General features: G+C 51.8%; 9 protein-coding genes across 9 annotated transcripts; 6 read left to right on the top strand and 3 right to left on the bottom strand.

The window, feature by feature from the left end:
* Nucleotides 1–383: 383 nt before the first annotated feature.
* Nucleotides 384–2,248, bottom strand: T069G_05662 (uncharacterized protein; the record flags this gene model as incomplete). Its single annotated transcript, XM_056172872.1, has 5 exons — nucleotides 384–1,052; nucleotides 1,108–1,384; nucleotides 1,442–1,653; nucleotides 1,736–2,015; nucleotides 2,061–2,248. The coding sequence occupies 5 exons, from the start codon at nucleotides 2,246–2,248 to the stop codon at nucleotides 384–386; spliced, it is 1,626 nt and encodes a 541-aa protein (XP_056029730.1).
* Nucleotides 2,249–4,466: 2,218 nt separating this feature from the next.
* Nucleotides 4,467–6,417, top strand: T069G_05661 (lrgB-like family domain-containing protein; the record flags this gene model as incomplete). The annotated part of the gene is made up of 3 exons (XM_056172871.1): nucleotides 4,467–4,718; nucleotides 4,783–4,894; nucleotides 4,955–6,417. The coding sequence occupies 3 exons, from the start codon at nucleotides 4,467–4,469 to the stop codon at nucleotides 6,415–6,417; spliced, it is 1,827 nt and encodes a 608-aa protein (XP_056029729.1).
* Nucleotides 6,418–7,052: 635 nt separating this feature from the next.
* Nucleotides 7,053–7,872, bottom strand: T069G_05660 (PPIC-type PPIASE domain-containing protein; the record flags this gene model as incomplete). The annotated part of the gene is made up of 4 exons (XM_056172870.1): nucleotides 7,053–7,062; nucleotides 7,145–7,401; nucleotides 7,476–7,739; nucleotides 7,870–7,872. The coding sequence occupies 4 exons, from the start codon at nucleotides 7,870–7,872 to the stop codon at nucleotides 7,053–7,055; spliced, it is 534 nt and encodes a 177-aa protein (XP_056029728.1).
* A 3,516-nt stretch (nucleotides 7,873–11,388) lies between these two features.
* On the top strand, nucleotides 11,389–12,479 carry T069G_05659 (transcription factor s-II (TFIIS) domain-containing protein; the record flags this gene model as incomplete). The annotated part of the gene is made up of 3 exons (XM_056172869.1): nucleotides 11,389–11,646; nucleotides 12,280–12,369; nucleotides 12,435–12,479. 3 exons carry the CDS (start codon nucleotides 11,389–11,391, stop codon nucleotides 12,477–12,479), a joined length of 393 nt encoding a protein of 130 aa, XP_056029727.1.
* A 737-nt stretch (nucleotides 12,480–13,216) lies between these two features.
* On the bottom strand, nucleotides 13,217–13,787 carry T069G_05658 (ribosomal protein l14p/L23e domain-containing protein; the record flags this gene model as incomplete). The annotated part of the gene is made up of 3 exons (XM_056172868.1): nucleotides 13,217–13,512; nucleotides 13,609–13,693; nucleotides 13,773–13,787. 3 exons carry the CDS (start codon nucleotides 13,785–13,787, stop codon nucleotides 13,217–13,219), a joined length of 396 nt encoding a protein of 131 aa, XP_056029726.1.
* Nucleotides 13,788–14,929: 1,142 nt separating this feature from the next.
* On the top strand, nucleotides 14,930–17,197 carry T069G_05657 (SET domain-containing protein; the record flags this gene model as incomplete). The annotated part of the gene is made up of 2 exons (XM_056172867.1): nucleotides 14,930–15,034; nucleotides 15,092–17,197. The coding sequence occupies 2 exons, from the start codon at nucleotides 14,930–14,932 to the stop codon at nucleotides 17,195–17,197; spliced, it is 2,211 nt and encodes a 736-aa protein (XP_056029725.1).
* An 837-nt stretch (nucleotides 17,198–18,034) lies between these two features.
* On the top strand, nucleotides 18,035–19,509 carry T069G_05656 (phosphoinositide phospholipase c, ca2+-dependent domain-containing protein; the record flags this gene model as incomplete). Its single annotated transcript, XM_056172866.1, has 6 exons — nucleotides 18,035–18,065; nucleotides 18,187–18,475; nucleotides 18,545–19,015; nucleotides 19,091–19,124; nucleotides 19,195–19,400; nucleotides 19,461–19,509. The coding sequence occupies 6 exons, from the start codon at nucleotides 18,035–18,037 to the stop codon at nucleotides 19,507–19,509; spliced, it is 1,080 nt and encodes a 359-aa protein (XP_056029724.1).
* Nucleotides 19,510–21,021: 1,512 nt separating this feature from the next.
* On the top strand, nucleotides 21,022–22,095 carry T069G_05655 (malate/L-lactate dehydrogenase domain-containing protein; the record flags this gene model as incomplete). Its single annotated transcript, XM_056172865.1, has 1 exon — nucleotides 21,022–22,095. One exon carries the CDS (start codon nucleotides 21,022–21,024, stop codon nucleotides 22,093–22,095), a length of 1,074 nt encoding a protein of 357 aa, XP_056029723.1.
* Nucleotides 22,096–22,828: 733 nt separating this feature from the next.
* Nucleotides 22,829–24,122, top strand: T069G_05654 (high-affinity nickel-transport protein domain-containing protein; the record flags this gene model as incomplete). The annotated part of the gene is made up of 4 exons (XM_056172864.1): nucleotides 22,829–23,104; nucleotides 23,293–23,602; nucleotides 23,662–23,904; nucleotides 23,944–24,122. The coding sequence occupies 4 exons, from the start codon at nucleotides 22,829–22,831 to the stop codon at nucleotides 24,120–24,122; spliced, it is 1,008 nt and encodes a 335-aa protein (XP_056029722.1).
* Nucleotides 24,123–26,293: the final 2,171 nt, after the last annotated feature.

Raw genomic sequence — 26,293 nt, 5'->3', positions numbered from 1 at the left:
GAAATGCGGTGCCTTGTTTACGTGTAATTAATTGATCGGGATATACCCGCTGAGCTCCGCTAAAAACCCGTCAAAATGAAACACTTTGGGTCTGCTTATTTAAGGTTTACACATCACGATGGTTGCATTCATACGCACTGATATCATCTGATAATATATAAATGTTACTTCAGACAGTGTTGGCTGAATAAATGTTGTAGATTGAGTGTAATAGGAGACTAGCCCTGAGGCAAAACATATGGCCTCTAGGACTACCACCATTGTAATATATGAGGGGTGATATCTTCTGAGAAGCTTCTTCGTGAACAAATATTGACTAAAGATGGCTGTAAATGGAATAATAAACTTGCCTATGGCACAGATATATGTCTCATAGCATCTACCTACCCCCAGCGCTCAATAAACTCGTCTCTCTTCTCGCTCTTGCGATCTCTTCGTTGGCCCTCGACGGCCGCCAGCCTGTCCTTTGCCCCCTCTACCTCTGCCGCCAACACAGTGATAGAGCCGGAAATCTCTGGATCGACCAGCCTGGGATCATTAAACGGGCTCTCTGCTAACACGCTGTCCCGCAGCAGCTGAATGGCCAGTCTCGTGTCGTTTAGCTGCGCCAGCGCGCCCATCTCAAACGTCTCCTGCGCATTCCGGGCAATCTCGTCGTACTTGTTCCATCTCTCATCGAGAATCTTGGACAGGTTCACCATCTTCGCCCGGACATCAGCCTCCTCAGAAACGGATGACGGGATCGACAGGGTATACATGAGCGTATCGAGCGGGGGCTCATCGACGACGCCAGACGACCTGCGGCGGTGCTGAGAGCCAACAGTGTTGGAGCGCTTTCGCGCAGGTGTTCCAGATTTGCTTGGAGAAGTTGGGAAGATGGATACGGGCGCGGATGACGACGACTGCTTCACGGGCGGCAGGATCTCAACAGCCATCTCCGTCTTGGCGGTGGTGATGAGCGCTGCGGCGGCGGCTTGGTGTGACAGATGGGTCTCGACACGTTCTTGGATTCGATCAAGGCGGCCCATTAGATAATCGAGACATTTGTCAATCTTTAATCTTATTAGAGATCAATCCAAACAATGGAGAGCTGGCTCTGATACTCACATAGGCCAAGGCATTGGATGTGCGCATCGCACTTTGGCCGCCCTCCGTGGAGACTGTCTGGAGCGCCGGCTCGAGGTACTGCTGCTCCACAGATATCTGAGCAACGGAAAGTATTTCCGAGTGCAACGACTCGACCTCGGCTTCGAGCGCCTTGACCTCGTCGTCCGTCGTAGGTTTGACACGCCCCGTGCGCTCAGCTTCCACAAGCGTCTCCATGTAGGTGGTGTCCAGTTTGGCTCGGACTGTCTCAACCGTAATCTTGGTCAGGCTAATACAGCTAGGCGGTTAGCAAACAGAGGATACTACTACACGTAGGTACGAGAGGGCAGCTAACCGCGAGCAGATTTCACGCAGCTTGTCAATCTTGGACGTCTCATCCGGATCGGGCTGCTCCAGCTCCCAGCCCAGCTTCTGTAGGTTGGCCAAGATCTTGTCATCTCCCCGGAATATCTCGCCCAGGGTGCCCTTGAGGTTGGATCCCGCCTGGGCGCCTTGCTCCTCGAGGTCAGAGATGCGGAAAGCAAGGCTCTGCGAAGCTGCCTCTACCTAGAGATGCACGTCAGCGAGCCTGTAACCTCTGATACAGCCCAGCCCCCCCTCCCCTTCGTATAGCGTCTGGCCATGTTACCTCTGCGGCAACCCGCTGCCGTTCCGACTCGGATTTGCTTTGCCTATCCAGGTCAAGGTCCCGTCTTCGGGCATCATTTTCAGCACGCTTCCTGACAAGACGCGACAGGGCATCCTGCTGGTGGCGAAGAGTCTCGCTCTGCTTCGTGATGCTCTCGGTGGACCTCCTGAGCTCCTCAATGGCTACCTTGATATCGTCCTCGGTGACGCTCTGCACCTCGGACAGGTCATGGAGGTTGGCCAGAATGTCGACCTGGCCGTTCCTGTCTAGCAACGAGTATCTACACAATCAGCGGCTGATGTGCAACCGGCGCCTGCATACTCACATTGCCAGCTCATCAGGGCTCAGTAGGTTGTCCGTCGTGAGATGCAAACTCGCCCACTCAGCCAATGCGGCGCCGTAGTGATCGTGCCTGAGATGCTGTTGCACCTCGTCCCTGCGAACCTGGACGCCGTATGTGCGGGCAGCCTTGAGCAAAAGGGCCTCGGCATGCACCCTGGTCTCGAGATCCATTTTGAGCCTGTGGTTGAGCGAGGTGGCGTTTCCAGAAAGCCCGATTTCGAGGAGTCGGTCGTACAAGAGCTGCGTGGGTGAGGGGAAGTCAGGTTCTGTTCGATGCTGTGATGTTTCCCAAACCTCCACGCCTTATTCCACCCTTGTGTGCTGATGATTCACAGATTTCGTAGGTGACACGGGGAGATGCCTTGCTTTTTATTGCTTTCACCCCTGGATGATGGAAGAGCTCACAAAGGCTCGATGCTCTCCCCGCAAGAGGGGCAGACTGACTCTCTCCCCAGGCTGCGGCTGTTGGCGCTGAGAAGCGGTGCAACTGCAACCCCTAAAGCTGCGAGTGATGGAGATTGAGGAATTGACCAATTCGTATTCGCGTATCGTATCTGGATGACTGGTGTAGGATTGATGTACTGGGTAGTTGTAGAGAGCAACAATTGCCCAAGTGTTTGTACCTGAGCTGAGCTGAGCTGTCTTGGGTTGCACCAGCATTCATAGGTTGGGTCTCAATTCGGGATAATCGTGGATCATTGCGGCCCCTGTAAAGCCACGCTGCCACACGCCTAGCAGCCCCTGTAAGCAGCATGCCAATGCGCCACTGCCGCCTGACAGGTGCCCGGCATTACGATGGGCCGCCATCCATGTCTCGAGCCGCATCTTTATGCAATCAAGTCGGCTTCGATATTAATTGCTACCCGTGGACATGTAATCTATCTGGCCCTGATCAAACGCGCACAAGCCATGTACATGTAGCAAACAGCCAGGGCGATGCAACTTTACCACGTCATGTCGAGTGCTGAGCCCATCGAAAATTCTCCGACCAGTCGAGGAAACATGAACTATATACATTAGTAGACCATGATGGACTCCATGTCTAGAGACTTCCAAGCGCCTTGTTCTCCTTGTCCAACGTCTTGCAGCACCGACGCTGTGGCCCAGGAAGCTTTTGCACCACTCTGTACGGCACGGGCTGGCTGTCGTCGGCTTCGAATCAGCGATGGACCGAACTCTTATGAGAATTGCGACGCTTCAAGGCTAACAACCATCCCGGATGCCCTCTTGGCCGAGTAAAACAGGATCCGTGAGCGGCGGATCGCCCCGGGACGGCAGTGGATAGAGCTTGCGAGTCTCCTCCAATTTGTGTTCCTGGACTAGAGGCCGATCATGATGCTATATCGAGTAGCTCTAGTTTTGCGCCATGTGCCACGGCATCTCCAACGGGAGCGACAGTGCCGCCTTGAGGCAAATGGTCCTCTTTAGTCTGCGTTGCTGCATGCATGCATGTAGACAGACAGACAGACCAGACTCTTCTGTCTATACCCAGGCAAGACATCTGGTATTGACCAACAACGCCACTACTAAGTTTGGTTGCTGGCCAATTCTATCCATGGCTGCTGCTCTATATAAGGTAAGCAGATGCAGGATGTAGAGATGAGTGGAAGTGAAGCCGTAAATGCGCATCTATTGAATCTCGGCCCGTATCCCGGTGGACCAAGTCTCCGGACGTGGGACACATGTCTCAACCCTCGGCCACCTACATGGAACCCGGTCCGCGAATCTATCAGACGGCAACGGAGTCTTGTCGATTTACCAGCGCGGTTCATCGCCGTTCATCTGACGTCCCTCAACGCGGTAGGCCTTGCGGAAAGGCACAGCGCCTGACGACGGATCTTGGAGCAATGACCAGCGAGCAACGGCCTCGATCATATTTGCTCGGATGAATATGTGACTTGAAGCTGTAGAATGTCTGGCTACGTTATGTATTCTGCAGAGATGCGCACAAGTCCAAACCTCGAGCTGCTGCTTTCCTCAGCCACGATGATGGTGTGACTGGCTGTGATGCATCGATCGATATACGTGGTCCAGGTTCTCTTCTTCACATTACTTGTCCCTGGACATCCTCCATTCACCAATACATCTTGGCCTGTCATTGATGGGTGTAGCACAATGTATCCTTGTATTAAGTGTCAGTGTCAGTGTCAATGAAGGGCAACTCGGAAGTAGCTCCGTCTTGACCGCCTGCCATCAGCTGTCCGAAGAGCACTGCCCAACCCGACAGCTGGTCGGAGAAAAAGAGAGTCAGAGACCGAAACAGTTTCAAGTTCCAATTCTCTCCGACTCGGCACAAGAGTTCCATTATCGGAAATTCCAGGGTGCCGCAATTTCGCATCCTCTCGCACAAGAGCTGCACTGACTGCAACTGCGCAAAATCTCCCAAGACATGGCCGAATCCAGCATCTGGCGGCTTCGCTGGAACAGGGCCATTGCTCAGGGGGCTGGATATCTGCTTGTCGCCATCATCTGCCTGGCGAGCGAGCTGCTGATTTGGGGCCTGAGCCGGACGCTGGCGGCGGCGAGGCTGGAGTTCTTCTCGACCATTGTGGGCATGGCGGTGCTTTTTGCGCTGAGCACGGCGAGCTGGGTGATGTGGAAGAAGACGGACGACTTCTATCGGAGGTGGCTCAAGACAAGGGTTGGTGACACCGTGGTGGTTTGCGTTTGCTTGGTTGCGTTTTTTCCATGCTGATTCACTGCAGGTTGACTTTATCAATGCTCACCTCGGGGTGGGATTCTCGGTTCCCATGATTATGCTGGATCAGGACGAGATGCTCAATGGCGGCGAGATTGGGCGCGTCATTGGCTCCTTCAGTAAGCCAATACCTGACTCAATCTCGACACGGCAACGCTGACTGTTTCCTCTCGCTCTAGTTGCAACCAACATCGTCTCTTGGGTGGCAGTATTCCTCCTCTCCGTGATGGCAATTGGTGGCGTTGCAAAACTAACCTCGCAGTCGCCCTCAAGGAAAGGCTCAATCTGCTCAAAGAAGAGCATGGCCCCGTCGTCAACCGATGATGGGGTCAGCTCAGCTGAGTTTGACGATGATGTTGATATCAAGAGAACAAGATGTAGCCAAGGTGGTTCCTCCTCGTCTACCCCCCAGGCTTCAGACACTGAGAAACAAACCCCCGCTCCAGATCAAGAGACCTCGAACAATGAACAACCAGAGCCATATTATCATGACGAATCTTCTTCCTGGAACTTTTTTACAAGACACTTTCCAATCCTCCTGTCGTTGACGCTCGTCTTCCTCGTCGGCATACCACTTACGATTGCCATGCACGAGGAGCGTTTCTTCGATGGCTTCACACTATGGTTCATCTGGATATCCTCTGTCAGGTCCCAACGGGCTTTCAAGAAATCTCAAATATGCACCTTTCCCACTCCCCTGAAGCGAGGCTTGGCCACAATGATGAACCCCGTCCTACTAACCACCCTGTTCATGACGGGATACACGCGAGCAAAGGCTTCTATTCTAGGACCCGGAGGCCTTTCCAGGACATTAAAAAAGTTTAGTGGAGGCAGTCCTCTCTATGCACTTTGGACAGCTTCTATCAGCAACACACCTTTACCTAACAACCCTTCAGGCTGGTACGGTGCCGGCGATGCTGCTCTATCTATACTCGAATGCGGCATCCTCGTCTGGGGCTTCAAGCTCTCTGAATGCCGTCGCCAAATTTTCAGCACCGCTGGCCTTCTCGCCATCATACTCTGCACCATTGCCGCAGCGGCAAACACGTTTCTCTCCGTTCTCGTCAGCCGTGCCATAGGCCTTCACGCTTTTGAGGCGCTCAGCTTCGCTGCTCGCAGCACAACTCTTGCCTTGGCGAAGCCTGCCACGGAGGCCATTGGGGGGAACAGTCCCGTGAATGCAATGCTCGTGGTGAGTAACGGCATACTGGGACAGCTGGTATACCCCTTTATCCTAGACAAGCTAGGCGTAAGCAAACAGGACGGCGGCGATATAGTCGTCGCAGCCACTCAAGAATCGGTTACAGATGAATCGACACCCATACAAGCACTTTCCAACCGCAACCCCATCTGTCTCAACACTGACAGCACCTCAATTCAAGCTTCCATCCTAGCTCCCTGGTCCCTGATTCCTAAGTCATGGCATCAGAACATCTCAACAGCCGATAGCCCCGTCACCGTTGCTGCGGGCATTGCTATTGGCATCAACGGCGCCGCCATGGGCGTGTCCTACCTCTACGAAACAAGAAGCCGTGCAGCGCCATACGCAACCCTCTCCATGGTGGTCTTTGGCGTCATGACGGTGGTATTTACGACTGTGGAGCCATTCAAGAGCACGCTCATAAGCCTGGCGAGCCGGTGACAATGGACGATGGACCTTTTTTCTAGGTACGCTACGGGAAAAGGCTTTTTGGGGAGAGATCTTGTTCAGGATACTGTTTTACACAGACTTCAAAGGGTGGCGGAGAACAAAATTGAACCATGTCGAAGAGAGTGACGGACGACTTTTAGATGTTTGGCATATTTTTTTAAAGCATGTACCATGGGCGACTGATGGCTATTTTGCACTTTGCACAAAAGAAATGTAGATTAGAAACATGGGAGAGATGTCAGAATGTGGATATGGGAGGGATTGTTTGAGATGACAAATACAACAGGATTTGAATTCTGGGATGGCTTTTTGAGGGATCATGTGCTTGGCTGGTAGGAGATTCTTGGTAGGGCAGCAAATTACAATTACGGCTCCATGATGAAGAGCATTTTACCCGTCGTGGTGTCTGTCCCACCGCCGTCGAGCCTCGTGATAGGGAACGGCAGCCTACTCAGGTTTGCTTACTGCTGTTTTGCATATTCTTTGTTTCTTTTTCTCAATTCTTTTTTTGGTGAGACAGAACTGAATATTCTCGCTTTCCGGCGGTTATCATCATCCTTTGTTTGTTCTCTTTTTGGTATATTACACTCCTCTCGTTTGCATACGTGCCATTCAGAGCCGCATCCTTACTCCAATCTGTAGCAACCCGCGTCAGTCAATCGTCCATCTAAGTTCATATATACGCGCTCTTGCAAAAGCAGACACAGAAAAGACATACCTCTCAATCAAGTGCAGCCCACTCGCCGTCGACACGACATCGCTCAGCTCGCCGACCTTGAGCGTGAACGCAACGTCCTCAAACTCCTTCTGCATCTCGCCGCGGCCAAAGTATCCCAAGTCACCACGCTTGCGGGCCGAAGAGCAATCGGACTCGGTGGGAGCAAGATCGCCCAGCGAGGCAGCGCCAGATCGAATCGTCTTTTCGTGGGCCTTGATGATTTCCATGGCCTCGTCCTTAGTTCGTGTAATCTCAGCCTATAACAGCTCTTTGTCAGCCTCCGTTTTCTATAGTATAGCTTCCCCTCCCATCGTATCGTCATTTGACATACCTCGCGCCAACTGCTCGGCCGGCGGCTCTCGCGGTGCTTGACTAGGAGGTGGGCAGCACGAATCTTGCCCTCGGGGACGCCAGGCGCGGCGCCCGATCGCGAGCCGGCGCTGTGGTGGGCGGCCATGTAGTGCTTGAGCTTTTCGCTGTCGGTGCCCGCGGGGGGCTCCCATCGCGAGGTTCTCTCGACCGAGTTGAAGTAGTAGGGCAGGTTCTTGGAGTTGGAGTGGCGAACCTCCCAGTTTGGAGGGAGACCGGTGTCAGCCTGGTAGATGGAGATGGGTATTAGCAAGCAGTCTCTCTCGTCTCTGCAGTTCCAGCTTGAGCATAAGCATGGCAGCTGTAGATGCTGCTGCAGCTGGTGGTGATGGCTAGTTGGATGGAGGCATACGTACCATTGTATCTATTCTGCTTGATTTGAAATGTCGTGAATCGTCGCAAAGGTGAAAAGAGAGAGAGTCTTCTTCTGTTCTCTTCGAGGTGGAGTTGGGACACAAGGACGCTGGGAGATGGAGCTTTTCAATGGGGCGCGGAGCCAATAGGATAGGCGATGAAGATGTGCGGGGGAGAGGCTAAGAGGATTGACCAGGAAGGAAATGGGGGAAGCTATTCTCGCGAGCCTTGCAGAAGAACGGCTAGCTGGACTCGTGTTTGGTTACGAGTTCGTTGGGTTGTTTAATGGGAGGATTTGGAAAAGAAAGGAAAATATACGTGTGATGAATTACGTGAATGGTTGCAATGACATCAAGCAATTACTTTCATGACCAAGTTGACTGTGCATTCATTCATTACATTGATGTAACCAAAAAGGCATCACTGCTAATCAACACTAGTGTGACCCTGATGACGTTGGGCGTCGAGGGGCGGCGCGATTGGCCTGGCAACGTGGGAACATGGAAAGCCTTGCCTTGCCACCTTGGGTTTGTGTGCTCCAGCAGGGCGCTGAGTCAATTGGGGCGCTTTGGAGAAATTGAACTGGACGTTAGGGGTGGCGCTTTTTAGCTGCCCAGGTGGTGGTTTTGGGTGCTTGAATCATGGACGGCTGGTCAGTTGATGGAGGGGCAGACAAGAGCTGAGGCTTCTAGGGGGTTCTGTAGCTGTGCCCGTATTTGATGTACTTTGAGGCTAGGAGTCAGTTGATCACGAGGGGGGGAAGTAGGAGGGTCACGATGCAACGGCGATCGAAGCTTGCGCAGGAGAACGAGATGGAGGATTTGACTTACGGGGGAGGAGGCGTCACATCGTTGCGTATGTGCCTGTATAGGAGCAGTGCGTAGATGTGTCGTGAGTTGGATCGGGTAGTTCATCTAGGCGCATGCATGCATCATTATATCACTTCAGTTACCGTAGGAGTGACCAAGAGTAGAAGTGAATAACAGAGCCCTTACAAACGGCTAATCGTTGCTGTGTTCATCATGTATGTACAGATCCAACCGTCGTCAACTTGAAACATACATCTCCTCTGGAGCAGTCATGGGATACTTGATCGCAGATTGTCCTTCTCAGACAGTAAGTAAGCATGGATGCACAATCGGGGCCCCCAACGCGACTCGAGATCCGCAATAAGCGACCGATGCCAGGCCACGGGTCAAGCCGCAGTCCAATAGTACTACTAAACTACTACAACACTAGGATTCTGACATTGAGCTGCATTGTTTGATTACGCCGGAGACTCGACGGAGGACTCGGCCACCGAAAGCCGTTCAAGGTTTTTTCACCTTTTCCGTCCTCCGCGTCTCCAACGATAGCTTGCTCGGTGGGCGGGGCACAATGTAATGTGATGCAATTTCAAACGATGCATGTAATCTGCTTTGCTGTCATCTTGTCGAACACAGTAAGGCTGCACGACTTCGTCTTGACTATGTAGATAGATACAGCCCGAGCAGACGAGGGGATTGCGCCGATGTGAATGTAGATAGACGCGAGCACATCTACAAGCGGAACGAGAAGGAAGCCCGAATGTCACCGAATCAGCCTGGACCTGACGCCAAGGTGCGCAACATGTACGAGCATGTATGTAGGTGAGATGCAGGCAAGGATCTGATGACATTGGTGCTACATGTCCGTCTCCATTATCTCTTCCAAGCGCCAGACTATGCGCATGTAATATCTCCTACATACCCACCACAAAACCTGTCACCTACCTAACCTGGGCCCAGCAGGTATGGATGTGTAAGTTAGTATGTACCAGCGTTAAAGCGCGGAAGGCCATCGGAACCATTCATGGCTGGGATGCTTCCCGAAGCCGAGTACGTCGGGTCTCATATACGAAGCCACGGGCATGATGCGGGCTTGCTGCGGCCGTCGCCCGGTGGTGGTGTGATGAGGATCGCAGGTTATCGGGCGTGTCCAGGGTAGATCAGGGCAGGAGAATGGCGGCCATTCGGCCATTCGGGATGTCTCTTGGTAACACAACGCTGGACGGGTAGCTGATGAGCTTTGGGGATTCAAACATGTTGCTGAAATTTGGGATTGAAACACTTGTGTTGCTGTATTGAGGATCTTATCGTAAATCCTGTGCATAGGTATATCTCATGTTTACACTTGGGTGCATGCAAGCGCTTTATGGGAAGCCTCATCAACAGCGCCGTAAAGGTAGGTCCATATGTAGGTAGTTATCACTGCCCCAGCTCAAACGGCTTACCGACTTGCCGGCATTGTCCAGGATACTGCAGAAAAACCCCGCTGGCAAGGGACTTATTGCCTCTGAATAACAGAAATCCATTGGTGGGGAGAGATATATATGACGAGCAAGTATCCCGTAACGCTGCGTGTGTCCTGGACGGGTGATGCTCGACTACACGTGCAGCCAAAAAAGCACATCACATGCCAGGGATCGATCGATGCGTGTGTCCTCTCAGCATCTAAGCTGCGAATAATATTCTCTCTCAGCCCAGCTGCATAAGACTCAACTCAACTCAAACTCAACTCAAGAGTCAAACCAACCGGAAGAATCCAGAACCTAATCTTTCGAGGCTGGAGGCTTGACTCACCAGCCGGCGTCAAACGCTTTTGTGGCTGCCTGGCTCCCGATCTGCAAGGTACACGCACGTACAGCCTGCTAAAAAAGCTTCAGGTTGCGCACAGCACAGCCAGCGGGGTCGTCTGATTGTCTGATTGGAACTCAACTGCTGCACCTGGGCTTTTGAAACTTTGCCGCGCTCTCAGTGACTCGGATCGGTACAGAGTACATATACACAGCTGCTGATTCCGTATTCGCCGGTGCTGCAGGTAAATAGTACTGCCCCCCCTTCTGATCAGGCCATTGTAGCCTTCTCTTATACTCTGCACAGAACCGACGCCCGGTCGTGCTGCCACTTTCTCCCAGACAACACACACAAAACCAGCACCGCAGCCGCGCGCTCTTCTGCTGAATCTCTTCCTCTCTCATACAACTACAAAAAACAAAAGCAACAAAAAAAGCAACCTTGAGACTATTCACAAGCCGAGCATCAGCTACTCAGCAGCCTCGCTCAGCATCTTTGCCTCTTTTCTTACTTTGCATCTTGCAGAGCATCCCTTCGAGACAAGCAGCGCATCTCTCTTCTGCCGAAGCCTCAACCGCACTGGGCTCAACTGTCTGTGCACTCAAAAGCCCAGCACAAGCCCAGCACAAGCCCAGCACAGCACAGCACAGCAGCACAGCGGAGGCAACCCAATCGCTGCTAGTGCTGCCACGCTACCACCACATACCCACTACCAGGCGGCAAATCACCCCCCTGGACACTTTTTTCCCATCATTTGCTGCACCCAAGCCATCTCAGCACTTGATCTCAACCTTGCTCTTCCAAACCTTTTTTTTTCTCTTCTACTTCCGACAACGACAACCATCGAAGTCGACATCGAAACCAGGAGCATCGCCATCTCCTTTCTTCACATCATCATCCTCTTCTTCTTACTACACACTCGCAAAAATGGCAACTCCTCAGTCCACCACCTCGGACGATCTCTCCGGCCCCAAGAAGCTCGAGCAAATCACGTTCCGCTTCTGCTCCGAATGCTCCAACATGCTCTACCCCAAGGAAGATGAAGACGCGCACAAGCTGCAGTTCACCTGCCGCACCTGCCAGTACACCGAGGACGCCCAGTCGACGTGCGTCTTCCGCAACGTGCTCAACAACTCGTCCGGCGAGACGGCCGGTGTCACTCAGGACGTCGGCTCTGATCCCACGGTTAGTACTAGTGATTTCGTGCCAGTCCTGTGCCTTTTCTGCGAACACGTCATCTCCTGCAACACCTGTGGAGTTCCCGCCAATGGCCATCTCGACGCTTGGCCTTCCCCGAGCGAGACCGAGGACGAGGACGATTGCCGACTGGGCAGCGTAGGGACCATGGGCATGGCTCAGTTTAACCTGTTCATTCCCGACGACCCCTTTGAGGAATACGACGAAGAGATGATGGAAGACGTCGAATTCAGCAGCACCGACGGCTCCACCGAAACCGAGTCCCTGCATTCTTTCAGAGACGAAGTTGGCCATTGCACTGATGGCGCGATCCTTGTTAACCTTTGATCGGTGACCCTTTGGATGCCCGCATCGACTTACGACGGCTTGCGGCTGCGGAAGCCTTGTCTTTCCCACCAATGTTTACAATGACGATCGATACCCTGTATTACTACTATACTGCTCTGGTGTTTGGCCCGGTCCCGCCATCTTGGTGTTTTATCGTACTGATGGGGACCTGAGCTGTGATTATGGACGGGGTCCTGTTGTGGATTTTCAGTTCTGCTTCCTTTATATGTGTTTGCATATCTGATATGGCAGCTGGCTGACTGTGCGTTTCTTTTCGCTTTTTCCAAACTACAGCTCCCACGATCCAACAAGGCGTGCCCGAGATGCAGTCATCAAGAAGCCGTCTTCTTTCAGTCACAAGAACGCAGTGCTGATACTGGCATGGTGAGCGCCTGTCCCCTGGGGTTCTGGGTTTGAATTCTTGGTTAACCTGGCTTGCCGCGATGCAGAAATTGTTTTACGTTTGTTGCGAGTGTGGTCACATTTTCGATTAAACGCCTTTACGACTAGTTCGTGGTTCAAGGCTCACTCACAGAGTCTGACTATGGGCAACGAAGAATTGCCAAAACATTCTAGCATCAGGCCTACCTAGTTAGAGCTTTGCTCTTGTTTCTCTCTCTCTTTTTTTTTCTGTCTTGTTACAGTTGGCGTCGGGGATGGAAAATGCTACGGAAAGTGGCACATCTAGAGTCTACCATAATTGCGTACCACCGAAACCTGGAAAAGACGGATGACGGCGTTGGGGGAGCATATTTAGAGGGGTGTTTTTTATTTACTAGGCCGGTGTTGTGTTACCACGCCGAGCTTGAATTCAGTCACTTCATTTCTAAAGAGTGTCTTGTTGTTTTGTGTTCTCTTCATGTCTCTGTGCAATGTCCCTATCATACACATTGCCATGATTTCAAAGTCTCTATGCATTATTCATGCCATACAGATTGTCATGTCAGAGGCACTTTCATACCTAGATAGTCTTGCAACTCAAATTCGTTGTACACACAAAAAAAAAAAAAAGATTGTTTCTTCTTGATCAAATGTCTCATTTCGTAAACGCCATGTAAAGTAAATGCCACCAGAGAGTATTTTCGTAATCGTACATGATCCCAACTCGTACATGGAGACGACACCAGTTGCCCCTCCTGCATTTTGTGATATCTATCCAGCTGCCTCTATTCCTCTCTCTCCCTCTCTCCTCCCCCCCCCCCCCCCCCCCTCTCTCTTGTCCTCTATTCCCTTATGCCTGCATGGGTGCCATGGACAGAATCTTGCTCCACTTCTTGCGCTTCAGCTCAGCGCCCACGGCGCCGTTGATGCGGGTGCCGACGGGGTCGCCCGACTTGTTGAGCAGGACGCAGGCGTTGTCGTCGAAGCGCACGACGGTGCCGTCGCGGCGCTGCGTGGGGTACCTGGTGCGGACGACGACGGCGTGGCGGATGTCGCCGCGCTTGACTTTGGCGGCGGCAGAGATGCCGGCCATGCCGGAGGAGGAGGAGCCGCGCTGTTCCTGGACGACGACGACGATGCGGTCACCTGAGGGTTTTCGGGGGGGGTTGAGTTAGAATTGGATGTACTCGATAGAATTGGGGATTGTTGTAGGTGTTTTTGTTTGAGAGGGTGTAAAGGTACCTATTCTGGCGTGTCGCTTTTGGCCGACGACGAGGGCGCATTCGACAAGGGCAGCGCCCGAGTTGTCGATGCAGTTGAGCATCGTCTGTTCGTTGAAGGCAGGTGATTAGCATGGCTGTTGTAGTGGGAGGGGAAGAAGAGGAGCTGTCAATGAGGCTGCTCACCTTTAATTGAATCATTGTGACTGTAGACAAGAAACAACAGCAGCAGCACCAGCAATTATGCAAAGCTCATCCAATCAATCGTCAGTCTCATCCCAACTGAAGGCATCGCCAAAAGCCCACCTCTGGCGTTGAGACTTTTCGATATCACGTGCTTCCCGGAACCAGCTCGTCGGTGACTTTTTAGTGTACTCCGTCCGGCATCCCCAGTGGCTGGCTAATTCTCGGCTCTTCCCAGGGGGCTGAATCTGGATCAACACACCTCACACGTAACAAATCCCTGTCTTTCTCCAAGCTCGCTGAAAAGGGCAAAAACGGGAAAAACTGGAGCTTCAAAGGCTTCTCCATCCGTCGCCCGGACAGCCAAATTGGCATGGGGGGGCGGCCGGAGCTGGCAAATTCTTGCTGCTCGTTGGCTGCTGGCAGCGCCTGTTCCCTGCTAGAGCTTAGTGCTAAGAATATCCATTTCTAGTGCAGTGCGGTGACCAGCCCATTGCATGGCAGCTGCGGTTTCCTGCAAGGCGCCCCTTTCACTTTCACCTCCAGTCTTTCTCACTTGCAATGTTTTCTGGGCCTTGCATGGCATGAGACTTTTCCGAGGCACTGCCAACAGCCTCACTTTTTCTTCTTCTTCCTTCTTCTTGGTTTTTTCTTCTCTTACGGATTTTGCGCTGCTATTTGCTTCATCAATCTTCCCGTCCTTTCCGGCTGCTTCACTTCCCTTTTGACTTTGGATCTCGCCATTACATGGCTGGATAGGGTAGCTTGAAAGTGATGACGTCGAGACGCTTCAGGTGACAAGAACAGAGCTTCTTTTCTTTCTCGACGCCGCAACTCACTCCTGTGCGCATCGGCTTGTGCTTCTGATCGCCAGAGTGACCGCGGTTTGCGAGATTTGCGACGGTCGCGGAGCCTTGCTGCGTGTTTCATCCGTGACGGCAGCCGGCGCAGCGCTGACGGGGTGGAAATTAGAGTTATGAGGGAATCTTGAGCTCTCTCTGTCCGCTCCTTGCAAAAAAAAAACAACAACATCTTGTTGGCGCCAGCAAAAACCCCTCATTCTCTCTCTCTCTCTCGCCCTCTGCGATTCTTGCTCGTGTGGATTTACGGGTTTGCATCCGGTGGTATCTTTCTGCAGACAAATAATCCCCGTCTAGACAATGCCGCCGCCAAAGGCTGCCGGGGCAACGGCCAAGAAGCAGCGCTTGACCCTCTCCCAGCTGGCTGCCTACGACGACATTCTAACGGATGCGCTCGTCGACCATGTGAGTTTGAGTGCGCAATGCAAGTAAAAGATGGGCATCTAATTTGATTTGCGCCAGGCTTTTTATTGGGCCACTGTTCCCAAGAATCGCTCGTCTTACCATCCATCACGGGGGATCCGAGAAGGTGAGGTGGCCAAAATCATCCAAGAAGATGTCGTTGTAAACAAGGACCTTGAGGCCGCCGAAAAACGGCTGTTGACGTCTGTGGACGGCCTCAAGAGGTATGTCAATGGTCTGAAGCTGGACAAGGAAAAGGCCGATTTTGTACAACATCTGCGACGATATCTTCGCATTTACATGCCCGACTGCCCTTGGGAGGTCAGCACCACCAACCGATACACCATTGTGACCCACGAAGCATGTGTAATTGCCAGGCGATACATTAAGCGCAATGAGACAATCAAGTATCTTTCTGGCATACAAATCAACATCACCCCCGAGGAGGAAACAGAAATCACGGTCCGCAAAAAGGACTTTAGCATTGTGGTCAGCTCGAGGAAGAAGTGCACCAGCTTGTTCATGGGACCGGCGCGATTCGCCAACCACGATTGTCGCGCAAACGCCAAGCTCATGACTACCAGCCAGTCCACCATTGAGATTGTGGCCTCTCGACCCATTGAAGTCGGCGAGGAGATTACAGTCACGTACAGCGATTGCTATTTTGGGGAAGACAACTGCGAGTGTTTGTGTCGAACGTGCGAAAAGGAGCTGAGGAATGGATGGGCACCCGAAGGCGAAGCGGTCAATGTAAAAATCAGCGTCGAAAACGATGGAGGGAAAGAGACATACTCTCTGCGCAGACGACGGAGAGACGACAGCATTGGGGGCTCCTCGCGCACTTCCTCGGTGACTCCCGACATGCGGCCACGCATTTACAAGACGAAGCCAAAGGTGAAGAAACAGGATGCGCAGGAAACATCCTCGATTCCGACACCCGCGCCAGAAGCAACCCCCCGAGGTCGAAAACGAGCCATGGACGCAATGGCAACTCCACCAATCACACCGGCCAAGAAGCTCAAGCTCTTGTCCGAGTCATCAAACGCTTCGTCAAATCTACTCTCTCTCCCTAGCGCGGCCTCGAGCTTTGATGACTCGTCGAGTACCAGGAGCGTGACCCCCAGCCATGCAGATGCCCCGGAGACGGATACCGCGTCGCCCGAGAAGGAGAGCCCGCAGCCAGAGGCACAGACGCCGCCAAGATCCCAAGCAGAGCGTTTAGACACATCAAAGAATGAGCAGCGACACGGTTATAAAGACGTCACCAGCATCACGGTGGAGCCTGTTTCTCCTCGGAGCATGGGAAGCCGTGCATCTCCCGACATGGTACCGGTAGAGGCCCTGGTTCAGCCGATCCCAAGGCCGCGGCAACTGATAACCATGTCTATTTCTTCCATTCTCAATGATCCATCATCTACCGATGATTCTGCCGAAGCATACTACCCTTTTGTGGCGAATGTGCGAGTGGCTAGACAGCCCGTGGTCGAGTCAAAGTTTGAGCTCATATCTGAACCAGAAGATGAGCAGCCGGAACAGGAGCAGCCAGAAATAAAAATCGAGGCGGAAATCCACGTCAAGACGCAGCTAGACATAGAAATTGCAGCGGAGGCTGAGGCTGAATCAACAATAGAGGCGGCGACAACGAGTGCAGACAAGCCGAAACGCCGCAAACGACAGGCTGCAATTCCCAAACAATCGACACCACCTCCCTCCCGAGTACGAAAACCGGGCGACTATGTGCTCACGCCGTTGCTCCTCTCGGAGCCCGACATGGCTTGGATTCAGTGCACAAACTGCAGCGACTACTTTGTTCAGCAGAATGCTTACTTTACTCGGTCTTCCTGCCCCAGGTGCGAGCGGCACTCGAAGCTATACGGCTACGCATGGCCCAAGACGGATAAGACGGGGCCTTCAGACAAAGAAGAGCGAATCCTCGACCACAGGATGATCCATCGATTCCTCGATTCCAACGACGAGCGGAGGGCAAGAGGTCGAAAACTTTTGAGCGAGAGCAGAGATGATACACAGGAGGCGGATGACGATCGGGGCAGGGCGACCAAGAGAGGGCCCAATAGAGCAGGTAACACCAATCGGAAAGACGAAGATTCAGGAGTTCGAAGGAGTGGCCGCGCGAGGCGCGTGAGCAGCAGGCTCACTGAGGAATGATGTATTTTTGTATGATTTGTAACGTTATACCATGGATTGGGCAGGGCAGGAGACCTTTTTTTTCATCTTGCTTCCCTTGACCTTTGCTTCTTTCTGTTGCTTTGCTAGGTGATGGATGGGTGGGACAGGACAGGCGCGTTAGCTACGGATTGATTAGGCGCAGTGAAGGAACAAGTTTTGATAGGTAGTCTAGATGATAATTACCGTGGATGCGTCCACTAACTATTTTTATCTGATAATTAGGTATTGACTCTTGCAGATGGAGTACTTGTATTGCACTGTAAAATCATGAATAATGAATGCTTGACGCCACCTTTTACTGTGTAAGTGAAGCCCGCATCAATGGGTCCGAGACAGCATGGCAGCAGACAAGATGCTCAGGAACAAGCAACAGCCGTGATACGCTGCAACGGCAGTTGGAGGTTGACTCAAGGTTGAGAGGAACGGCCGAGCAATCATGTGGCCCCCAATGATCGTCCCTTTGGAGGTTGTCACGACCAGTCACAGAGCAAGGATCACCAAAGATGGGCTCCATACCTGAAGTTGACGCAAGTTGGCTGCTAATGGCGGTCGGTAGTCCCCTGTGGCTTGTCTCACTTGTGTCATCCGCCATTTTTGATTTGCCTCCCGTCAACTACACGCCGCATTTTCCATCTTTCTTCTTTCTCTTCCATTCCAGAGTGCCCATCGGGATTTATAGTCTCTCTAGGAGCCATCTTTTTTTCTTTCATTGATACGCTGTATTGAGAATTGATTGACGTTTTCGTTTCGTTGCCCCCGGACATTCCGACGCTTTGAACTTGGAGAAGAGGGAGTGCACGTGACGGCATTGCGACGATGATATCGCGACATTTCATCTGTGTTTTATGTAAGTGGAGTGGATGCTCAATGCATGTACTCATTTCATTGGTGATTTTATTTTCTTTATTACAACTTTCCTTTGGGGCGAAATTGCGGAATTCAAGAGCTGATATCTATCTTGTCTTTAGTCGCCCTTGGTGCAGTGGCCGTTCCCTCGACGTCTCAGAAGGTCCTCGCGGGCGACTGCTCTCAGCATGGGCTTCTGTGGGATTGCGGCGCAAATGGGCTGGTCTGGACAAAGGGAGCGGTGCGGATGAATCACATGCAGGTTGTCGGGTCGCACAACAGCTATCACGTCGAAGCACCCAAGGCGGAGCGCGATCTTCAGACTGCATGGACATCTGCGGCTACGGATTTGCAGTACTCGCATGCTGCTCTGGACGTGCAGCTGGAGTATCTCCACGTGAGGAATTTAGAGTGAGGCTCTCTCCCCATGAATAAGGTACGATGATGTGAGAAGGGAGAGGGTTGTTAACGGGTTTACAGGCTGGACTTGCTCGCGGATCCTGAGGGTGGCATGTATAGTGACCCGCTGCTTAGAAGGTTTGCCAGGTTGGGCCCGCTTGATGATCCGAAGCTTAAGAAGAAGGGTACAAAGGTGCTGCATATACCGGATGTAGACTATCACACTACTTGCTCGACGCTGGTGTCCTGTCTGCAAGTTATCAAGACGTGGATGGATGCGCACCCGGATAGCGTGCCTCTCCCCATTATGATGGAGTTCAAGACGGCTGAGGAGCTGGGAGAAAGGCTCGGCGGCGCCAAGGTGGTACCGTGGGACACTGATCTTTTGAATCTCATGGATGAGGAGATTCGGTCCGTCTTTGACAAGTCGCAGCTCATCACCCCAGATGATGTACGCAGAGACGGCCTGACGCTGGAGGAATCCATCTTGAAGTACGGCTGGCCGGACTTGGACAGCGCAAGGGGAAGAATCTTTTTCCTTATGGATAATGGGCCGGTTCATGATGTGCGTGATGCGTATATTGAGGGGCGGCCGAATCTGGAGGGGAGAGTGCTGTTTACGAATAGTGCGCCTGGACAAGGCGACTGTGCGTTCCAAAGGGTGAGTTTGATGATGATGTTCTGTTGGGTGAAGCGTATGTAAGCTGACGAGGGGATGTGATGTTGTATAGCTTAACGATCCTTTGACCGATACAGATGTCGAGTTCATCCAGGCCCAAGTCCGCGCAAACTACTGGGTCCGCACCCGCGCCGACGAGCCCCTCAGAACGGTCTTCAAGGAGAAATGCGATATTTCTCGGCGAGACGCGGCGCTTCGGTCGGGGGCGCACATTGTGTCGACGGACTTTGCGGGCTATGAGCTGAGTTCGCGGTGGGGGTGCGATTACGCTGTGAGGTTGCCTGGGGGAAAGGGGGCGAGGTGTAATCCGGTGATTAGGGGGGGATGTGAGGGGGGTTTGGAGCCGGATGAGTATACGGAGAATTAAGGGGTTTGGTGTTTTATGACTTGAAATGGTTTATGTTTATGTTTTTTTGATGGGGGTTTGCATGTGTCAGGGAGATGATGTTAGATTGGGCTGGGTGTGGCGGCTTTGATGGAGATTGTATTTTGTGAAAGCTGCATTGTGAAATTATATGAGATAAATTACAAGCCGTAAAACAATGGACGGCGGGATAAAGCCAGGCGTGGATGATTTTCTCTTTACGGCGTAAGGCTCAAGTCTCGCAAACCAATGTGGTTTATACAAGGGGTTGAAGTTGTTATTCTCTCAGGTTCATATGTAGACGTTTTTAATTTCCTATGGAATCTGATAATATTGTATCATCGCAAAAGAGAGTTTTTTACTGGAAGAAAAGGACAACGAACGTTGAGGAAGTTGACGGTACCAGTGGCCTTACTAGCTGAGTGCCTCGTACACCTTTCATCATATTTCAGGTGATCTGTCATATCGATCATGCAATTGAAGATGGCGTCAACTGATGATGACCTTTTTGATGAGCCACGACGGAAATTGGTAAAGGCACTTTGTTTTGAAGCATATGATGGTCGTTGGTAATCGTATGAAATCGAAGGTTGAGAGCTAGATAAAGCATATCTGGCTATCAAAACGATGGCTCTGTGTTTACCCGTTCTCCTCCGATTGACAAACTGGGCGCATTTCTCTATAGCGGGGTAGTAGCCCTGCATTTACACGAATATGCTTTGCATCGATGCTCCATGTATGAAAGCAAGGCTTTACCTCTTATGGGATGTTGAGTGAGTCGCTTCGCCAGTCGATCGTGAGATTGAGAGGCGTGTTGGTGTCTTGGTTGAGACGCTGCTAGTGCTATATGAGTTAGAAAAGTTTGTCACTAGCCAACAACAAAGCGTCATTGGTCTAGGGGTTAGGATTCAACTCTTCCATTAACACGAAAAGTTGAGGCCCGGATTCGAGTTCCGGATGACGCATTGGCTCTTCACCGAGTCGAATTTGTTTTTGCCATCTTTTTTTGCCCTACGATTTGAGTGAAACAAGTAATATGAATATTTCTTTTCATTTTTCTTATTTTCGCTATTATTTTGGTTGCCATATGATAATTGAACATTGGCAGCTGTTGAGCACTAATTGCCGTTATCGACACGGAGCGCTCCGTGCCTGCCTGCGGAGTGCTCCGTTTATAGAGCGGATTGCGGGGTGAAGTGGGAGCTCGCAAAGACAAAACGATGCTTCAAATTCACCGAGGCGAATTCTTGTTGTCCTGATTGATGGAATTGATTGATTGGTTAAGGGATTACGCATGTCCAAGTGTATTCAACTCGTCATTGTCTGTCTGTTTGTTTGTTGGGAACTTTCATCTCCGCGCGGAGCCCGAGATCGCTGTCGGAGCCCCGCCATCTTGACTAACATCACGTCCACTTCCACTGGCAATGAAACGAACTGAACATCTACTTAATCATCACTTTTCTCTTTGAGTCTCAGTATAACACTGGCACTCAGCTCAATTAAATCACATACAACATGGCCGAAGCGGAAAGTGCACAGAAAATCCATGTCGCAGCTGAAGAGGCCCGGCGTCTTGTCAAGGACATTCTTCAGGGCAATGGCGTGTCCCCTGACAATGCGGCAATAGTAGCACGTTGTCTCATTGCTGCTGATCTACGAGGCGTCGATACACACGGCATGAACCGTATTCCTTCATATATGGAGCGGATTCGACAGGGTGTCCTGGATGCCGGAGCACAGCCAGAGCTGAAGCAAGTGACACCCGTCGTGGCCCAAGTCGATGGACGCAATGGCTTTGGCTTCGTAGCTGCTCACATGGGCATGGCGGCGGCCATTGAAGCGGCAAAAGTCTATGGAATTGGCCTAGCCAGCGTCAAGCACTCAAATCACTTTGGAATGAGTGCGTGGGTGGTGCAGCAGGCGTTGGACGCCGACATGATGAGCCTCGTCTTTACAAACTCGAGCCCCGCGCTGCCTGCTTGGGGCGGACGGGAGAAGCTCATGGGCGTGTCACCCATAGCGTGTGGTGCGCCAGGAAAGGGAGACATGGAGAATTTCATCTTGGACATGGCACCGTCGGTGGCGGCACGGGGCAAGATTTACAAGGCAAAAAGGAGGGGCGAGAAGATTCCGCTGGATTGGGCGTTGGATGCGGAGGGCAGGCCGACAGACGACCCGGAGGCGGCGCTGGGCGGCGTGATGCTGCCGATGGGCGGGCCGAAGGGGTCGGCGCTGGCCATCATGATGGATGTCTTTTCGGGAGTCTTGTCTGGTTCTGCATTTGCGGGACATGTGACGAATCCGTATGACCCTTCGAAGCCGGCGGACGTGGGACATTTCCTCGTTGCTGTGAAGCCGGACCTGTTTATGGACCTGGACGAGTTCCGGGGCAGGATGGAGTATTTGTATGGACGGGTGGTGGGATCGCAGAAGGCGGCGGGGGTGGATAGGATTTATTTCCCGGGAGAGATTGAGCAATTGACGCAGAGGGAGAGGGAGAAGACGGGAGTTCCGCTGGTGAGGGCTGAGATTGATGCGTTGAATGAGGAGGCGAAGAAGGTTGGGGCTGAGGGGTTGGCTGTGGAGTGATGGGAGGGATTTGGGGACGTGAATGTGAAGCTGGGAGTTATTTATTTATTTATTTATTTCAAAAGGTATAATAATGAGATTGCATTGAATGATATAGAATGTGTAGGAATTTGGATTAATTCATAGACATGTAACGATATCGTGAACTGGTGCCTCATGCAAGATATAATATGGATTGCATGTATGGAGAAATGACTCGAGCAGCGGTCTTCCCCGCATTTACTGCATTTCTGCATTTCTTCTTTTCTTGCTCAACTACCTACCAAGCGCAAGCAGGATTATTGAATCTGCCTCTAGATAATAAAACCAAGATGTATCAAAAATTACTGATATTCCCACCTTTTACTCAAGACTACATGTATCTGTATACACACATTGGTCACAGTAGATACGATGTGTAAGCGCTACAAGCGGTATTACACAACGCCGTCCAGCTATCTCCAAACTAAATTGTATATCGCGATCTTAGCTCCAATTCCGCCCGTCCTTATCAGCAAATCACAGGCGGGGCAATCGCTTATTAGTCCTGGTTTGGTGATGCAACGCTGATATCGAAACTTGATGTCGTGCCGTGTGCAGCAATCGCGGGTATTGATAAACGCAGCCCTAAGATGGAGGAGAGGGGCTGCTTCTACGGATAAATATCAAAGGGCAAAAATAAACAGCTGCTATTCTTTTCCACGATAATTGCTGGTTCGAGAGGTCGCAGAGCGATGATTCCGCCTCGTCAACGATGCCCCTCCAGTTCCCCTCTGTCCGACTTCCCCCCAAGCCCAAGTTTCTTCATGGCATCCCCTCCAACAGCATCCGCATAATTGCCATTCTCATCACTGTCAATCTCCTGGTATGGATCGTCGTCGCCATAGTCCTCCATTTCCATCCGGCTCTCATCTCGCCTGCTGCGCTTTCATACGCCCTGGGCCTTCGCCATGCTCTCGATGCAGATCACATCGCGGCAATTGACCTCATGACGAGGCGGCTTATTGCTTCTGGACAGCGACCAGCCACCGTAGGGACGTTCTTCTCACTTGGTCACAGCACTATCGTGATCATTACGTGCATGTCGTCGCGGCGACGAGTGGTGCATTAAGAGAACGCTTTGACGGGTTCCAACGAGTGGGAAACATCATTGGTACGAGCGTCAGTGCGGCAGTGCTCATAATTTTATGTTTGGGTAATGGATGGGTGCTTTATAAGCTGGTAAAGAGGCTCAAAGAGGTTCTTGCGCAGCGGAGGGCTGGCGATGGCGATGATCTGGACGAGGAAGACGCTGCTGCGGCGCAGGCGAATAACCAGCTTCAGCTCGAGGGAGGCGGGTTTATGACGCGACTTCTGAAAGTGTTCCTCAAAACGATTGACCGGCCGTGGAAGATGTATCCGCTGGGCGTGGTTTTTGGGCTCGGGTTTGATACGAGCTCAGAGATTGCTGTTTTGGGAATTGCGAGCATCCAAGCCGTGCAGGGGACAAGCATCTGGCTGATTCTCATTTTCCCAATTCTGTTTACATGTGAGTTTGCTTGACGAGAGTAATGGACGTTCTGAATTCTGACATGGGTTTTCTTTTAGCTGGCATGTGTCTTGTAGATAGCACTGACGGGGCGTTGATGATGGCACTCTACACGTCCAAGGCCTTTTCGCGAGACGTTGTTGCCATTTTGTATTACTCCATTGTCCTCACTGGCATCACCGTTGTTGTTTCTGCTTTCATCGGCATCATCCAGGTCCTGTCACTGGCGCAGAACGTGGCAAACCCGACGGGCCGCTTCTGGGACGGCGTCTCGGCTGTTGGAGACCACTTTGACATTATTGGCGGGAGCATATGTGGGCTTTTTGTCATTGTTGGGATAGGGTCTGTTTTGGTTTACGGGCCGTGGAGGAGGCGTGTGGAGAGGAGGAATCGGGAGGTGTTTGTTGTGGGAGTGGATGAAGACGATGTTGAGGCTGAGAGAGAGGAGGCGTTGCCGAGAGCTTTGGGGGAGCAGGCTCCGAATCCAAAGACGGCGAGTACACGAGTTGCGGATTGTTAGGAATAATGAAAGTTACGTTGCCATTTTTAAGATTTGAATATGGGAAATGAAGCGTATGTTTGAAGCCTGTATACGTGTATTCGTCTTTGATGGCTTACAAGCGTCATTAGTTAACAGATGAGTTTCTCTGCTCGTCATGATAATAACTCTTTGGTGAAAGAAGGAGCTATTTGTCAACTACCCAAGTGAAACTACCAATATGAGATTTTAATATCGAATATGCATGTAATACATGCTCAGAGGTGTATATACGTGCATATGCCTACGATGACTTACATACAATAGCTTATGAGCCAGCTGTAGAACGAGGGGAGACGTCTCTGCTACTCATGATTGAGGCTCTTTTCGGAGCTTATTTGCCAACTCTTCAGCTCGAACAATAGTTCCTCATATGGCGAGTATCCCATATATACGGCATTGACTCATTCTTGTGGTCATGAGCTTTCACAACTACAGCAACCCACATCACCAAGTCCTACACTACTGTGCTTGTTAGCGCCAATAAGACGCCCGGCACTAAAGCTTCACGGTCAAGCAACCTCTAGGCAGCAAACCACATGAGCAGGTAGCATCAAAAATGTCGCAATATCAAGAACCAATTAATTCCAGCACAGTGCAATATAGCCGCCAATCTGTCATCAAATTGCCATTGGACGAGAGAAATGAATCATTCAAAGAGGCCCGTCTTCGGAGGCAGCCTGATAAGAGAAAACCTTATCGCCATGCAGGGGTTCTGGAAGGCCCTCCAGAAGGGGAACCAACACCCGCCACGGCCACTGTAAGGCGCCACCGCCCGCCTTAGTAATTGGTTGATTCGCTACGGGTAATTTCAGCACAGCAATTTTAGGGGTCCTGATTCTGCCTGCTTGTGCCCTACAGCTTTTTACTTGCCCTTTACGATACTGGCTTCGCTTCTTCATCCCCCCAGCAATTCAGATTCAGCCTCGCCTCTGACGCGCATCAAAGATTCAGCCTCCCCCAGACTCGGCTGCCTGTTGCCCTATTTCTGGATACGATCAATCCAGCAGGTGATTCACCGGCCTCGATATCCGGCTGAGGAGATATTCGGCAATGGCGATTTGCAGCCACGTGTTTCTGCAGCCGCGCATTGTCTCGTCGGCACTGGATGGTGGGGAATCGTGCTTGTGGCGGCTGTCAGGGTCCTTCAGCCGTTCCCCAGAGGTTGAAGCGACGCTTGTCGGCTCTCGATGCTCAGAGGCTCTGCTCCAGTTCTGGTCCAGAGTCTGGGTACCGACTACTTGGGGGCTACCTGGTACTGTGTGTGACCTCTTGACGGACGAGCACCGCGTCTCGTTTTTGCGCCTCTAGGCTGTCGGTGTGGCCGCCATTTTGCGATTTCGTCCTCCTTGGCGGTCAAGCCAGACATTCTCTCGGGTTGTGAGTGGTGGCGTCTCGGTTGTGCTGAGGTTCCCTCGCAGCACCAGCGCTCCTTCATCGGGCACTATTGACTCTTGTGAATGCCAACCTAAAAACCCCGAGTTTCGGGTATCAAACGGGATGGATTGTGATTGCACTTAAGCGCCGCGAGTTGACGCAGACACACTTCCTTCGGGGTATTCGGTATCGGACAGCGTTTCGGAGAGCGTCAATTGCACTTGTCGATCACCTTGAAAGAGAAGGTATCTGTCTTACTGGCACCCTTGGCACCCTCCATACTGTATACGAGAGAGGAAAGAATGAATGGAATAGGAAGGGGATGGGAGCACAGCACTCTGGTGCTTGCGAGGGAGCGAGACCGTTCTTTCGTTTGTTCGTACAGTCCAAGCGATACTATTGAGCCCCCGGCGTCGGAAGTGGCAAATGTTGATCTTATGCGGGCTCTGGTAACAGCCAAGCGTCCGCAACTCCCAGTCACATTATCCCTCTTTTGTCGGATCAGCCTGTAAAACGAGCCGCGATATGCAAGGAGCCCAGACTACCCTTATGCACTGCGCTGTTTGGGCTCGTCTTTGGTGGTCAGCATAAGACGTGATCACGGCAGTGATAGGCCAATATTTTCCTCTGGACATCCGCTACTAACCTCCTCACCTTGATCTACTGCCCAATGCGATTCTCTTTGTGAATCCGCGGCGATTCAACCATGGCCCGGTCCAGGCAACCAGCTGAGTCGTCGTGATGGTGTTTGGACCCTGAAAAACGAAAATCCCTTT

The sequence above is a fragment of the Trichoderma breve genome, chromosome 3 (assembly GCF_028502605.1).
Source record: "Trichoderma breve strain T069 chromosome 3, whole genome shotgun sequence".
NCBI classification, from domain to species: domain Eukaryota; kingdom Fungi; phylum Ascomycota; class Sordariomycetes; order Hypocreales; family Hypocreaceae; genus Trichoderma; species Trichoderma breve.
This window is presented reverse-complemented; position numbering and strand designations above follow the sequence as displayed.